The following is a 16,420-nucleotide window of genomic DNA, read 5'->3' as shown; positions in this document are numbered from 1 at the left end:
CCTCAGAAGCCCGGGAGTAGAGCAAGCAGTATTTACATATCATACAGATCTTGGTCTGATTAAATGAAGCATTCATAAAATGGTCGGACTATTCACAATATTACTGAATTATAAGCAACCAAAAAAAATTAAAACATAAAATATAATACTCATTAGAAAATTACCGGTTTCCGAGCCAGATATTATAATGACGGATGAGTTTCCGTCAACAACAGAAGACGCAGCAGCACGTTCAGACTCGGAGGATACGATGAGCAATCCCACCAAATGTGTTCTGTTAGCTTGTGGATCTTTCAACCCTGTGACAAATATGCATTTACGAATGTTTGGTAAGTAAATCATGTGTCAATATTGTTACACTTTTTGCTGATCAGAAAAAGAAACTGAAACCATCATTTTTTTCTTATTTATCATAAATTTAATGTTTAAGCCTAATGGGTAACCAGGAAGGTTTTTCTGTAAAAGTACCGGGGGGAAATGTGTTTCATTTTCTGATTTTTTTTTTTTACTATAGACTCTGTAAATCACACATTTTTTAAATGCCGAAAATGTTGAAATGGAAGGTTGAACAGATGAATTTACTCTTCTCGGATTTATATAGGCTTATTTATTTTCACTTTCATTTTCCTAAACTTATTTTTCTTGGAATAAATTATATTGCAATTTGACCAAAATTCAATCACATGAAATATCCAAGTGTAGATGAAAACTGCCTTCAGCTACCCCTTTTAATGAATAATCTAGATATTAAAAAAACCCACATTCTTATGTCTCCTAAATAAAGTAAACATTATTAACATACATATGGAAAATCTAACTGAAATAATCTATTTTGATTTCATTGCCTTTGCTAATTGCTAGTCTAAAATTATGCTTTGCAATTTAGATATTTTTGCAACCGTATTTGTACTGGACCCAGTGTACTATGATGCCAGATGAATAAGTGTTCTTATTTTGTGATACAAGTTGTGTCTTGTTTATAATCCAATTTGTCTTAGTTAAGCTTGACTCCTTCAGTAGAAAATAAACAAATGGATAAGCCCTTTACATAGGTATTGCTATTTTCAGGACAAATTCATATACAGTGGTTCATTGAAGTTTTAGTTGGCAGATAAATACATGTAATGACATTCAATCATTCAATATATAAACCAATTTGTAATTGTGAAAGTTACACAGCTATAGTGTATTTTTATATGACAATGAAAATTACTTTATTTTTGCTTGAAAATTTTATTTCAAAAACATTGATATGTTAGAAACCTCTGTATCATATAGTGTAGTGTCTTAGTAACATAATAATGGGGTTGAAAGACAAGTTCAATGCACCCAATGTATGTAAGACTGCTGAATTTACATAAATGTTCATGTACATTTAATATTATAGAGAGTTAGATCATCATCAGTTGTTTATATATTCAATAATCATATATTATGAAGTTTTAAGATATTAGAAATGACAGAATAAATGTAAAATTTCAGAGATAGCTAGAGATGCTCTCCATAGGACCCAGAAATTTTCTGTGGTGAAAGGGATAATTTCTCCAGTCAGTGATGGGTATGGTAAAAAGGTAAGTGCTAAATTACCAGTATATGCATATTTACTAACTACTTTTTAAAAATTGCATGAATGATAAATGGTGTATTCTAACTTAAGTTGGATATTGCACTAAACAGTATATGTATTTTGATATATAAAGTAAAAGAAATTGTCATAGATATGTATGACAATATGTGGAAGAATAGAATAATGAAGTTCTAGCTATTTGAATAAAATAAAAATCATTATCAAACAATTCTTCATGGTGAGCCTTATTTCACAACAATTTGAATGTGAATATAACAGACTCATGTGGAAAAATAGAATTATAATGAAGTTCTATTTGAATGAAAACAAAAAATCATTATCAAACAATTCTTCATGATGAGCCTTATTTCACAACAATTTGAAAGGGAATAACAAATTAATTTAATCAATGTGAAAATTAATCGGCAGATTTATTAAAATATTAAAGGTTCACTGGTTTTATGGCATTGATTTGGTTAATTGCCCAGTAACTTTGTGTTAATTGTCAACACAACGGAATGATAAAATCAATATGAATTAATACATTCTACCATTTGATTAAATGCATCCTTTCAGGTTATTTAATTTATTGGTAATTGTTCTATGAAATGAGAAACTTCAATAGAATTGCCATCAGATATTCCTAGATTAGTTGCCCTGATTATTGAATTCATCCAATAGTTGTAAAAATTAGAAGCATCCATCAGATTGAAACTCACTGTTAAAACATACAATATGTACATGGATATGAAGCGTATTGCTCTTTATATATTGCTGTGTTCTGATCAGTGGATTCAACAAGCTTCATGCACACAATTTTGCCCATCGGAGAATAATTGAATTAACATATAAAAGGTTATCATAATAATGTCTGTCTATTCCATGAAAGCTGCATTGTTATAATTAAGCTGTAATCTTCATTTAAAGATGTGTAATGGGACTGCCTTCTATACCGATAAATTGGTACATTCAGTTGACATAATATATCAAATATTTGGATCTTCATCCATTCCAGTAGTAGTTCTATAGAAGTTGTGCATGTTCTGTAGCGTAATGTTTGTATATTGAATTGGCAGTTTAACACCTTTTGCATTTACGGTAATATGTGATTATCAACAATATGTTCCACAAAATGACAGCTAGGTACCAACTTGAAATACCCGATTCATTCAAGGTTAAATGGGATGATAGAGTGATATGAATCTCAATTAAAAAAACTGTTAGAATTACTTTAATGTTTTGGAAGATGTGGGAGCTAGGTGGGAGTGCTATCGTCATTACCTTTCTCTTTTATCCTGCGGCTTCCTGTCCGTACCACAGATATTGAGTGGATAATGGTTGTAGAGTTTGTGGGGTATTACCAAGCACTGTTTTTATGGAATTTTCAGGAGTGGTGTTCAAAATCAATACATTTTTTCATTGATCTGTCTATAAATAAAGAAAATCGGTGACAGTCCTGGCTTGATTGTCCCTGTTTTCCGAGCATCTATCATCTGCTTGGTTAAACAGGTGAAGTCTTTCTCTCAACCTTATATCTATGTTGAGGATCAACCAACATTTCCAACTGCAATGCTATGCTTAGATACTTTTCTTATACTGCTAAATAGACTAAAACAATACATAGTTTGACAGAATACACTATTGGCTGGATCTTTATAAGCATGAATATATTTTTTTTTTTTATAAAAAATGAATCAATCAGTTGAACACAAACCAATTAGATATATGGCTCAAAGTTTCTAACTGAATAACCATGACAACTGTGCTTCCAACTTCAGAAATACAGCTATATATACAATAAAGCTGATGTGCATTTGTCATATTAGTTTTTTTCCCCAGGTTTTATAAGACAGAGAAAGCAGAGAAATTAAAATCAATTTAATACTGGTATGTTGTAACATCATGATAAGGAAATATTGCAACTCTAGAAATACAGCTTTTATAACATGTACAATAAAACTGCGGTGCATTTGCCATCGTAGTTTTTTTTACCGTCATTTTATAAGACCAGAGAAATTAGAAAAATCAATATCAATAACAATTCATGCAATAAATAACAAAATGTCCCCATTGAAAGTTCAGGGAATATTTTCCAAGCCTAGAGGCTCATGAAGCTATGTAGACAGGTGCCTTATCTTTAAAGGCATAGTGTATAAATACATTATACAATGTTGATCAAGTGCATTCCAAACACACAATTCTACCTCTGCATAGCAGAATCTAAACCAGCAACATTTTGGGTACTATGTATGACTCCCTGATCGGAGTGCTTCATGGTTCCCTTGTTTAATTGCTGCTCACTCTTTTGCTAATACATGTACTGGTAATGTTGAATAGACAATATGTAAAATTGTTCAACTTGTATGTTAATTTTTAATACAAAATGTTTGTAGAAAATAAGTTAGGAGAATTAAAAAAGTCCATATTGTGAAAAAAAGTTGTTTAATTGATATCTTGAGACTTACATACATATAACCTTGGTCACAGTTCATTGCATTGTACGTAGTTACCTTGTAATTGCAAAGATTAGTCAGTAGAAACCAGTTTATCATGTGTACACTGTAATTCACAAAATAAAGAACATTTATATAAATATTAATAGTAACAAGTAAAAGTTGGTTTACATGCAGACTAACAGTTTATTGATAATTAAGATCACCATGTTTGTGGATATATATACATTTACATTCAATATACTTTCGATAGTGTCAGGGGATAGGAGCCATTTTCTGGACAGTCCTCAAACTTTGAATTGTTGAATGTTTCCTTGGTTGACAATATTGATGCAGTGTGGAAGAAGTTGACCTCTACTGGTCTAAGGTCATTAGGTTTGATTGATTATTGTCTAAACAGTAGGTTGAGAGTCTCTAACTCTACAGACACATTAGAAAATCATTAGAATTGAGGATGTATTGGGTTTATACTTTCTTTTCCAGTGTTGAACCTTCCTTGCTTCTACAGTGTGACATGTTTTATTAAATAACAAAATAGGCTTGTTTTTAGTGTCACTACATGTAGTTTTAGGATTTTATAGTTGCTGTTTATATATGGTTGATGTCTTAACATGTATATAATAGGATCATTTCTGAATACAAGCCAGCAGATGTTCCATACATATTTTGCTGGTTTTTTGGTTAATTTTTATATATTACCATACATTTATGGACTTTTTCTACATTGTAGGATTTGCTGCCTGCTAGTCATCGGTGTGAAATGCTCAAGTTGGCTCTAAAGTCCAGCAACTGGATCAAGTAATTTATATTTGAAAAAAATCTTCACAATTTTTGAATTTCTGATTTTGTAACTGTAGGAATAAGCACATACCGGGTAGATGATAATAAGAAATCTCAACCATAGATGGTTGAGAAACATATAGCGGTACATGTATTATAAATATTTTTAAATTGATTTAAGCCTTCAATTTCCTTGTAGTGTAGAATTTCATAGAAATCCATACTATACGTTAGCAAATGCAAAGAGCCAATTATATGCAAGCAATACTTTTGTCATTTTATAAGTATGGACACCTGGGAATGTGAACAAAGCAAATGGACAGAAACAGCCAAAGTGTTAAAATACCATCAATCCAAGGTAGATAGAGAGAGCAACATGAGATCCAAACCAGCGCCCACAAAGAAGAGGAGAAAAGACCTCCGTAATGTTCAGATCAACAGCAATGACAATGATTATGGTACTAATAATCTCTAATATTTCTCGTACCTAATGATATCAGAACGGCATATACCCAGTAATTAACACTTTATATAGACTGTGTAGTTATTGTGTTTCATATAATGTACCATATTATGATGTATATACATGGATTAATGGAATCGTATTGATCTTAACGTTTTAAGTCTGTACGTCTCACCATGCAATCAGGTGTTAGCCTTAAGAAGCATGCAGATTCGCCAGTGGGACTTTCATTAAGAAACTACAATAGACGCATATTGCTTTATGTTTCAGACGACATGTCGGTAGATGATCACAATGCGATCAATGCGGCCCTGAAGAAGGACAGTGTCAGTGTTAGATTACTGTGTGGAGCAGATTTACTGGAATCATTCGGAACCCCTGGCCTTTGGGCAGACAAAGATGTAAATAATAAAACACATCATTTATCTCCCAATTCGATTACCCAACCATTCAGTATACTAGTGAATCATACTCTTAAAAATTTTATTTTGAAAATTTGTTCATGAATACCCTGTATATTTTTAAAATAGTGTCAAATTAATTCCAGCTAAAATATTTAGTTCCAGTGTGAGTGAACAGCTGTCAGGAAATATAAATGTATAAGTAGATACATGTATTGATAAGTGGTCTTTTTGACAAATTTTAGTGTATTGAATACATTAAGATGGTGATTTTGTAGATTGAGGAAATAGTTGGAAAGTATGGACTTGTGTGCATTACAAGGGAAGGGTCAGATCCTAGAAAGTTTATATATGAATCTGATGTATTATCAAAGTATCAGGTAATATTTCCAACCAATATGTTAGCAGATATATTTTTGCATATATCAAAAATATATCTTTCAATGAAATATTAAGGACAATATTTTCTCTATCAGATTTTTTTTTACTTTACCAAAAAATTATATACATGTATTATTTAATAACTTTGTTCAAAATTACAGGAAAATATCATCATTGTAACAGAGTGGATATTCAATGACATTAGTTCTACAAAAATCAGGTAGGTAATTTTCTTCTGTTTACATGTATTTATATACCTGCAGTAACTATAATAACTACTGGTAGAAAAAAGTAACAATTTTGAAATGCAATCTTGCATATTTGATTTTATAATATAACGGTATTCAATTTTTAATTTACATTTGCAAATATGCTTCCTTTTATGAACCTATGTAATAGCGAAAACGTTCAATTCTGTATGAACGTTTTCGTGACGTCACAATGATAACCGCACACGCTAATTTGCTTGACCATTGCAATATTGTAAACGTAAAAACACCGTTACATTAATGATTCTGAACATCTTGCCATTCTCAAACATAAATATAAGTAATAAACAGCAATGTAAAAAAGTTCACCGGGGTATGAACTTAGTTGGTACGTGATCAAATCTTCTGAGAAGCCCTTTGGGCTTCACACAATTTGATCACGTGACCAACTAAGTTCCTATCTCAGTAAACATATTAAATTGCTGTTTATTTCTTAAGTATATGTTAGAGCCTTTTTAGTTTATCATAAACCAAGAAGTAATACAAATTTACTGTAAACATATTATATTTGGCTGAAATCAGTTTTTGAACAAGTTGGCGTGGATTTGAATTATTGTGAAAAAAAAATACCGACTAATCGTCCGAAAAATACGGTATTCCTGAATGTGACTATTCTTATAGTCATTTTTCTTATACAGTCATACATGCATGGCATTTAGCGATGTTCTTGATTTAGCGTAAGCTGCCTTCCACCAAAAGGGCTTAATAGAATACACAGCCAAATGTAGTATGTTTACAGTAATACACAAGAGGGCTAATTCGTATAAAACCATATATTAAATGCAATCATGAGGTCATTAAAGTTTGCAAAATTTCCCCACACACATTAAATAAAATCTTGTTTACCATATATGTATAAAATGGGTGACATTTTTGTTTCAGGCGTGCTCTGCGGCGAGGAGAGAGTGTGAAATACCTTTTACAGGACGTTGTGATAGATTACATCCGAGCGAATCATTTGTATGGCGTAGAGGACAAGTGAGTGAGAGCTGCATGGATTCACTCTCGGTGTCTGTGTATAAGTGTCCAGCAAGCTGTTCATGTATCCAACTGTCTCCCTCTCACTCTGTTTATTTCTTTTAAGTTTGTTCAAGATTGCCATCAACTCTCAGAATTTCAAGAGGTTTTTTTTATTTCTGTTTCTGGAAAAATCCATCTTGATATGTTACCGGTATTTATTGAATGGGATATACATTAGTAACTGTACATGAGTTTTATCTGTGATGATCAGACACTTTCATTTTTATCATATATTTTAACTATACATGTAGTATGTACACTAATCTGCTTGTAATATTTTGGTCTGCATGTTCAGATGAATTTTATTTTTGTTTTGCTTGTTTTAAAAGCAGTCATGATTGTCACTTTTATCTTTAGTTTTTAATTCATGTATGACATGTTACTAAAGGATGCTTTTTTCTTCTTCTGTTGTAATTCATAAGAATATGAGACTTCAATGCTAATTATCTTGCTGTGATAATTTATTAATTTAATCAGCTCAGCTGTTTACTATATGCAGTAACTGCAGATTCTTACTTAGTTTTCAAATAACATGTAAACATACATTTGTATTTCAAACAGAATAATAATATTCAAAGCTATATACTGGTATATGGAAGGATATTGATGTTTTTAGATATTAATTATTTCCTAAACAAAAAATACATTCAGCTGAAAAAAGTTATAAACAGTTTTATAGCGAGCGCAGCTCGCCGGCGCGCAGCGCCGGCGAGCGAAGCGAGCTCTAAGAACCAGTGTGCGCGGGAAAAAGAACGAGCTAAACCTACAGTTCATCAAACAAAATTTTTTGTCTACGTCCCATAATGCTCTCTAATGTTTTCACCCGTGGTGCTATGCCAAAAATGGCCGACTTTTAACTCGTAATTTACAGTGACTTAAAATTTGAAGACACGTTTTGAGTACCGCATATGCTATGGCGAGACTCAAAAGATTTGTTACATGCTTCTATACCTCCGTATTGAGTCGAGAAAAGTAAACAAAGACGAACAAAGTCATGGATGACGTCACAGTGCACTCGCGCTATATTTCCCGCGATAAATTTACAGGTGGATCAAACATCTGTAATGCGTGTACTAGTAATTCCAGAATAGACTGCGATACCTGCCTCATTGACATATGATTCAAATTTTTTTTAATATAGAGATTTTATGTATATATACTAGCATGAGCCATACTTTATTGTCATATCAATCCATTTTTAAGCTAATTGTGCATGCATGTACAGTAGGCAGGTAATTATATGAGTAGGAAGGAAATAAACAATAGGACATTTTGAACTAAATAAAAAGGAATAAAATGAAAAAATAAACAGTTAAAAAAATTATGTAAATATTGCATATAGTCAGGCCATCAAATTTAAAAGTGGGAAATTACACACCAACAAACAGGAACACCCCTCTCTCTCTCTCTCTCTCTCTCTCTCTCTCTCTCTCTCTCTCTCTGGGTAGGGTGTTGCGCTGTATGTATCATAACCATTAAAATTAGTACCTTTGGCATACTTATTGTAGAGCAATACTCTCTCAAAATTCTTTGACGTTCGTTGATAGCTAAATAAAACTATAAGTTGACAATGATGCAAGGTATGTGTAATTCTTGCTGCGCTCGCCAGAACGGTAGCACCGTAAAACATATTAGATTTGTGGTTGACCGAGGAGATGGACACATATACCACAAGTATCTAAAAAAACCGAGCTTATGATTATGTTAGAAAAAATAATTCTTATATGTTTTTGTTTTTGTTATTAGGGTCTCAGAAAGTAATGGTATACATTTTTCTCAAAAGTATAATAGTCTGTAAAATATGAAATGTGTGACTGAATACAAATGTACTACAGAAATCATAGCTTGAATCGGAATGAAAGTTAGTACCTTAGTTATTTTTATTGTATTAAGTTTAGAAACATATAGCTTTCATATTAATTGAAATTATGGCATTTCTATTTTTTAACCAATAATAGTAACCCTAGTGCCAACTTTTATTAATATTTTATTTATTTATTTACTCTCATGACTTGTAAAATTTATGACATATACAAGTAGTTTTAACATTATGGGATTAAAAGAGAAAAAATATATTCATATGTGGTTCTTGCCTCACTTCAGAAGTAAATAAAACATCAGATTTTATAATATTTATTTTTTCCCTAACATTTTTGAAACCTCAAAAAATTGTTATTTCAGGGAAACTCACAGACTATTTTCTTGTATTAAAGAGTATGTGTTTCTTTTATAAACAGTTTACAAATAGGGACTTGCCATATAAAAAAGTACTGTTGAACTTTGGTACGCTGGACAGAATACAGTCAAACTTAATTACAGTGAATACACCTACAATGAATTTATGCTTACAGGGAATTCATTCTCACTCCTTTTAACTATATATTATAAACTAAACAGAAATGAATTGCATTTAAATGAATCATAATTGTTAATTGCAGGCAATTCCATTTAAACTGTAATATATTTTCAAAAGAGATCAGAATTGTTATAATAGAACCTATACAGGTACATATACTTTTATTTTTTTAGGTCCATTTCTTAGCTCATGTCAGTACATTCAATTGTAAGGTTGCATATGTATAGTGAAGAAAAATGCTTTTAGGATGCCTTTTTACATTTTGTTGTGTATTCAATTTTTATGTAATATCAGGTAATTTCCTTGTCATTTTAAGATGGACAAAAAGTTGTAGGCATTTCTTTTAATGTAAAACTGATTCTATTAAAAACAAGTGAAAAAAAATGATCTACTGGTAGAGCATTGTACTTCTCATTAGTCATGTGCTTTGATATACATTCAGAAAGTATATATTAAAAAAGAAAAGATATTTTTCATATCTCTATAAATCATATCAACCCCATCTCCATAGCAGTAGATTGATGTTTTAGTTCAATCTTTGTTAAGTTCCAAGAGGTCATTTACATTGTCATTTAATCACCAGTACCATTTTTTTTAAGTAGCTCGTGTACATGTTAGGTCGTCTTTTTTAACTCAGCTTGTTGATTGTTTATCTTTATTTTTTTGAGTTTGATTCTGATAGGATGAGTGTGTCCGAGTTGGTATATGTAGGTCTTATGTAAGGAGCAATCGGTAGTACCTGTACTGATATATCTCCTGTGAAAAAGAATGGAACGTTATATTAAAGTATTTATTTTATGATATGCATGGAAAGTGCAGTCTGTTTGTTATTGTATGAATGTACAAAGTCTAATACAGAAAGTTTTATTCAGTCATGAATATTTGTCAATAAAACTTTGAAAACTTGATAGTCAAAACATAGAAAGCTGTCATGGTGTATTATATAACCTTTGAGTGTAACAGCTAGGACTGGCATTTTGATAGGCAGTGATGTAACAAATGCCTATCATTAAACCACCACCTCAATATTTGATGGGACGGAATATTGCAATAATCCCAAGTGGAAATCACAATTTGACACATTGGTTCCTATTGATTGAATTCTTTAGTGATGAGGATGGAAGTTTAGTAATTAATGTACGACTGGTACTCAAATTTGATGGACCTTAACTTTGGTATTTGACATGAATATCATTCAGGCATATCATTGGTACAACAACATAATGACACACATGTAACCCGACTATACCAGTAACAGTACTTTGTTTAGGATAGTCATCGAACCTTATTTCCATTCACTTGCTTTCTATCAAATATCAGTAACTGGATATGTGCATACTTCTAAACAATCCATTTTTATCTTTTTTCTGCTGCTCGGATAAATAGTAAGTATATAAATGACATTATTCCCTCCCCAGTAGCGGAGAATGCTGTGTCCGACGTACAGTGGCCAAACTCGGAGGGGCCAAGCTCAGAGTACGAGGAGGTGCCAAGGTCTCCAAAGAGGATCAATGAAGATCCTTTCGATGGGCCCCCATCTCCCAAGTCTCCTCGTCATGTTCCTTGTATGGGCCCAGATTTAGGATCTTTGGTCAGAAGAGTCAGAAATGTACGGATCATAGCTTATGCTCCAGAAACTTGTGTGTGATGATTGTGATCTCAGCACTATGTCATACGGTGCAGCACCCTTTGCTATAGTTATATCTAAAAACCAAATGTACCACTGCTGGCTGTTGGTTCATCACCTTTGCTGAGTGCATTATATCATCACGCCATTGCTTTGCTTTCCTTCCCTCAAGAAAGCATCAAGTGTTTCTAATCTTTTTATACCCAGCACTGATTTTTTGATTATCTTCAGTATCTAAAAAATTAAAGATTCAATCTCGGTGCTTTATTGGTATTGATTCTCGCGCAAGCAGTACTCTGCGTATGAATGTTGATCATCGAGACAAATTGACCAGAAATTCAATTAGATGCTCTCGGCGTAAAAATCAATGAAATCCTTATAATCTCGCATTATCCTGTTTGTGACACCTGCATGATGTCCAAAGGAAGATTTTATTAGAATTTGGTAGCAAAATCGGTTCTTCCTGTAGGATTAGTTTTGTGAATAGGGCATTCATGTTTAATTGTTCAACTACATGTACATACTGGTTTGATTTCTTACCATGAAAGAAGTAGATGGGGTAAATACTATATAGTAAGTAAAGCAAGTTAACAGCTAATATTTGTGATTGTGCAGATTTTTTAGATTGATCTAAGACTAACAAATTAATGTGTGTTAAATGTTGTCTTTTCTATGGTTTTTTTTTGTATTTTCTTGTAATGCTTCCTAAAACTATTCTCCACATAGCTCAGACCATACACAACTACTGCACCATCATTTTATGCCTAACATACCATCTTTAAGTTTATCATATGCCAAGTAAACTGCACAATTACATTTACATTTTTATTGCACATACAGTGTATATGTGACATAAAGATAGCCCAAAGGTCAGTAAGATGACCTTGTGATTTCAAGGTCAGTGGTTCAGGGTTCAAGCTTCAGACTTCAAACTTGATACAGAGGAACTCCCCGTTCAAGGAGTAGATGACCATATTGATTTATGGGTAAACGGTCAAGGCTTAAATTACTTATTACATGCACATGTGAAATATGTCTTACTTGATCAATATCTTTAAGTTATTAACCCTTTTCTAGAAAGACGTAAAAACTCTTTGGAAGTACACAATGCCTTTTAATTGTGTTGTCCAATGGTCAAGGGTGATCTGTGTTAACTATTAAATTATTGACAACTGTATGTCTTCAGAGCCATAGGTATTCTTGGAGGAAATTTGCTTATGACATGAGAGTGTGTAATAATTTTGACCCAAGGTCACTGGAAGGAAAAGTACAAAACTTCCGTCCAGTATGTATCTTTTTTTTTATGGAGAAACATTGAAAGTTTTTTCTTTACACAAAGATTGCTTTTTATCTGATGATGTGTAATGATTTTGACCCAGGGTCATTTGAGCAGGTTCAAGGTCACTGAAAAGAAAGAGTTAATAAAGAGTTAATTATTTGTGTCCGGTCTATATCTTTCTTATGGAGAAACATTGGACTTTCCTACTTCACATTAAAATTGCATATGACCTGAGGATATGTCTTGATTTTGAACCAAGTTCATTTGGATAAGTCAAGGTCACTAGAAGGAGAAGTGCAAAATTTGTGTCCAATCTTTATCTTTCTTATTGAGAAATATTGAAAGTTCTTACTTCACACAATGATTGCTTTTAATCTGAGGGTGGTCATGATTTTGACCCAAGGTCATTATAGCAAGTTCAAGGTCATTGGAAAGAAAAGTTAATTACATGTATTTTGTCAGGTATAAACCTTTCTTATGGAGAAAAAAAGGACATTCCTACTTCATAACGATTGATTATGACCTGAAGATCTCATGAACTTGACTTAGGTTCAGTAACTGACAGTTGACTGCAAGTTCATTGTCATTGTTAAAAATTGCATAATTCCAGTGTAAGTGGCATACCTTGTAATGGAAATGATGAAAGCTTAAAGGACTATGTGCGGTTTGGTCAAATATCTGCCCCCGAGTTCAACCAATTTTTAAATAGTATCAAATCTTCACAAATCATTGTACATAGGATGCCTATCACTTTAATCTTGATTTTAGTCATCATTGCTCATTCGCTGTTTTTCTATGATGTCACCTAAATGGCTTACCGGTAATTCCCGGAAATTTGCATACAAATGAAAATATGCTCATTTTTGCTTTATATTTTGCATTCAGAAGTATAGAGCGCAGGTCTGCTCAAGTACGATTTTAACATATGTTTTTCTTCAGATAGCTATACACGTGATACTGAATAATTGTACTTGAGCAAGCCTGCGCTCAATGTTTCACAGTTGAAAAACCATCGGAAAACACCCATATTTTGCTACAAAACATCAATTTATCAAAATAAGGTTATCTTCATGGCGTCATTTCTACATTATGATGTAACTGTGGTGATAACCTTTACACTCTTATTTTCAATATCATGATTTTAAGTATCTTTCACCTTATTTTTAAAGCTCTTTATAAAACTTTGATTTTGGGGGCAAAAAATGCAGAATACTGCACATAGTCCTTTAACACAAAGATTGTTTGAGACCTGTAAATATGTTGGCCATTTTAGCAAGTTCAAGGTCACTTTAAGAAAATAGTGCATCCATTACTATCCAAAAGAGAAAATATGGTACTTGAGTTCTTATATTTTCTTTGAAAGGTCAAGAGTCAAACTATCATAAATTAGAAGTAGAAAGATATTGACTGGATTTATCTACTTATCTCTGCACAATATCGTCCAAAAGCTCTTACTTAACAGATATCAAGCTAAGAAAACTAGTAAAAAGGAGTAAATAACCCTTGTTAAATTCAAATTCACAAGCTCATGTCACGAGTCATTGGTTGGAAGATGTTCATTATTTAATGAGCCATTGTTATCTGTGCACAGACATTAAACTTTGTACTCTGTTACTATGGAGTAGAGTTTGAGTCCACAAACGGTTAAACATCAAACCATTATGGACATACAAAAGTATTGTCAGCTTTAAAGTTGAGATTCTTTGACTTGAAATTTCTCATCAGGACCTTAATTTTCACCATTGCTTTTTAGGTGGCATACTAGTACATGTACATGTTTCCAACCACACCCTGTTGTTTAAGAGACAACAGATTTAAGACCATGTTTTAAAGGACCAAATAACCTTTGAGATATTCCATTTGTCTTTCATTGATAAATTACAAGAACATGTTGTGAAAATATGCTTTAATTTATACATACAATAGCTACAACCATACAAAGGCCAAAATAATGAATATATCTTGACTGCTTATTTAATTTGCTCAATAGTTTGTTTTTTTTCATTTAGTATTAATTATGTCAATAGTTGCCCAATTCATACTCTTACTTATACTTTATACATGTATGATAAAGCCTTAGTATGAAAGCTACAAGAATAAAAAATGCATGTTACTTATTTCTGTGTTTATCACAATATAAATTATGTGTACCCCTCAGTATAATGATATGTACACTACGGGTAAATTATATCAAATTTTTATCATTATACATGCATTATGGCATTCTGATTAAAATCTCTTCTCTGTGCTGGCATCTTTTTCAGTACAGCTTTCGACAGGGGATGTTTCAACATCACCAAGTGGAAAACCAATGAGTATGTGCTATTGTCAGAACCCAAAGACTGGCTATGTACTGTGGTAACGGTCCCCTATGTGACTGCTTTATTCACCCCTGCTGTCAAATTGAACATTTTCAGAGTAATTACATTCTGCTTGTGTGAATATTTGTGTGTACTATCTGTGTTTTGAAGAAAAAAAAGTCCAAAAAAATTATTTCACAATAACATTGCATCATTAGAAGGTACAGTTGAAGTTTGATATCTCGGACACTGATATCTCGAATACTCGGATATTTTGAAGCTTTTAAACAGTCCCAGTTTGACTGTATATATATAAAAATTTTACCATGTTCCTATAATATATCATCTGTGAATTGGTATTTACCTTCATATGGTAATGTTCATGTTTTGCCAAATTTTCTGTAAATTCTGTATGTAATTGTGTCAATTTGCTACAGTGTACAAATATGTTCAAAATATGCTTTATAAAATTTTGTGCTACCAATATTTATATAAATTAGAATTATGATGTGTACCTCTAGTTGGAGATAGTGAAATTTCCAATCTTTGTTATGGCTCTGGTTCTGACATTTTTCTGGCAGATCAAATATTAAAAAAGCCAGGGAAATCAAGGTATTTGGACTAAAGTGACCTGTTTTTCATTGGAGAGAGAGAGAGCAAGAGAGAAAGAGAGAGAGAGAGCGCATTTATTTATATCAAAGAAGGCTTGGTAAATAACAGCCTTCAAAAAATACATGGCATCAAAAATTGACAGAACCAACTCCTCTGATCAGATTGCGACCAATCTCACAAATGGGACATGATGGTCTGTCTGAGATACAATATTCCAAATGGGACATAAATTGAAGTGCAAAAAAATAATTTTTTTTTTGAGAAAAATAATAGATGAAATATAACAACTTTTGTGTTTTTGTAACAAACTTTTACAGATCTTGATCCCTCAGTATATTAAAAACTTCTTGGGGATCAATCTGACAAACTAAAGGGCTTTAAGGCTTACAGAAAAACTTGCTAACCAAATACTGTTGCATTAAATATGAATTAATGCAGATTTATTTTTAGAATATTTCAAATTTATATCCCTTTTAGGGTATTATATCCCAAACAAGCTACTGTGTCCCATTTGGAAGATTTGTCCCAATCCGTTAATATCAAGTCATTAGGTATATCAATTACCTCAAAAACATATATTATGTAGCAATCAAACCCACTGTTATATTTTTATATAGTTTATGCTGCTAGTTGTACATTTATTGTTGGCTATTTATACAGATCTGTTAAACATGTATAACATTTCTACATGTAGTATGTTATCAATTTTCCTTTAAGCTCTTATGCTGTTCTTATAAACTGTACGTGTCCTCCTCACAACTGTCAAAGCCCAATATGCTTTCAGTACTTTAAAAAGTTATTGTAAATAAAGACTTACAAAAAACAAACTTTTTATGTTGCATTTTATTTAATTGTAGCAAATCTTTTAATAATAAAAATACAACAGCAATTCATTAATTAAGAAGCACTTGT

The 16,420-nt window shown here is 32.1% G+C and overlaps 1 protein-coding gene across 7 annotated transcripts; it reads left to right on the top strand.

Moving 5' to 3' along the window:
* Window positions 1-32: 32 nt before the first annotated feature.
* On the top strand, window positions 33-16,322 carry LOC128180095 (nicotinamide/nicotinic acid mononucleotide adenylyltransferase 3-like). Of its 7 annotated transcripts, none has more exons than XM_052847931.1 (10): window positions 33-329; window positions 1,483-1,571; window positions 4,751-4,818; window positions 5,086-5,258; window positions 5,534-5,664; window positions 5,943-6,044; window positions 6,207-6,265; window positions 7,197-7,292; window positions 11,077-11,299; window positions 14,866-16,322. In XM_052847931.1, the coding sequence occupies exons 1-10, from the start codon at window positions 188-190 to the stop codon at window positions 14,956-14,958; spliced, it is 1,176 nt and encodes a 391-aa protein (XP_052703891.1). In that variant the 5' UTR covers window positions 33-187; the 3' UTR covers window positions 14,959-16,322. The 7 variants fall into 7 exon arrangements, 5 of the variants coding, with proteins under 5 accessions (XP_052703891.1, XP_052703892.1, XP_052703895.1 ...); XM_052847932.1 differs by having other exon boundaries at window positions 34-329; window positions 14,861-15,061; XR_008243179.1 differs by having other exon boundaries at window positions 38-329; window positions 11,109-11,299; window positions 14,866-15,002.
* The last annotated feature ends 98 nt before the right edge of the window (window positions 16,323-16,420 follow it).

The sequence above is a fragment of the Crassostrea angulata genome, chromosome 4 (assembly GCF_025612915.1).
Source record: "Crassostrea angulata isolate pt1a10 chromosome 4, ASM2561291v2, whole genome shotgun sequence".
NCBI lineage: Eukaryota > Metazoa > Mollusca > Bivalvia > Ostreida > Ostreidae > Magallana > Magallana angulata.
This window is presented reverse-complemented; position numbering and strand designations above follow the sequence as displayed.

What these genes read in the sequence shown, in the direction of transcription:
- LOC128180095 (XM_052847931.1), top strand. Translation starts at nt 188, where the DNA reads ATGACGGATGAGTTTCCGTCAACAACAGAAGACGCAGCAGCACGTTCA. An exon ending in AAGTCCAGCAACTGGATCAA is followed by an intron (nt 4,819 to 5,085) that starts GTAATTTATATT and finishes TCATTTTATAAG; the next exon opens with TATGGACACCTGGGAATGTG. An exon ending in GCCTTTGGGCAGACAAAGAT is followed by an intron (nt 5,665 to 5,942) that starts GTAAATAATAAA and finishes GTGATTTTGTAG; the next exon opens with ATTGAGGAAATAGTTGGAAA.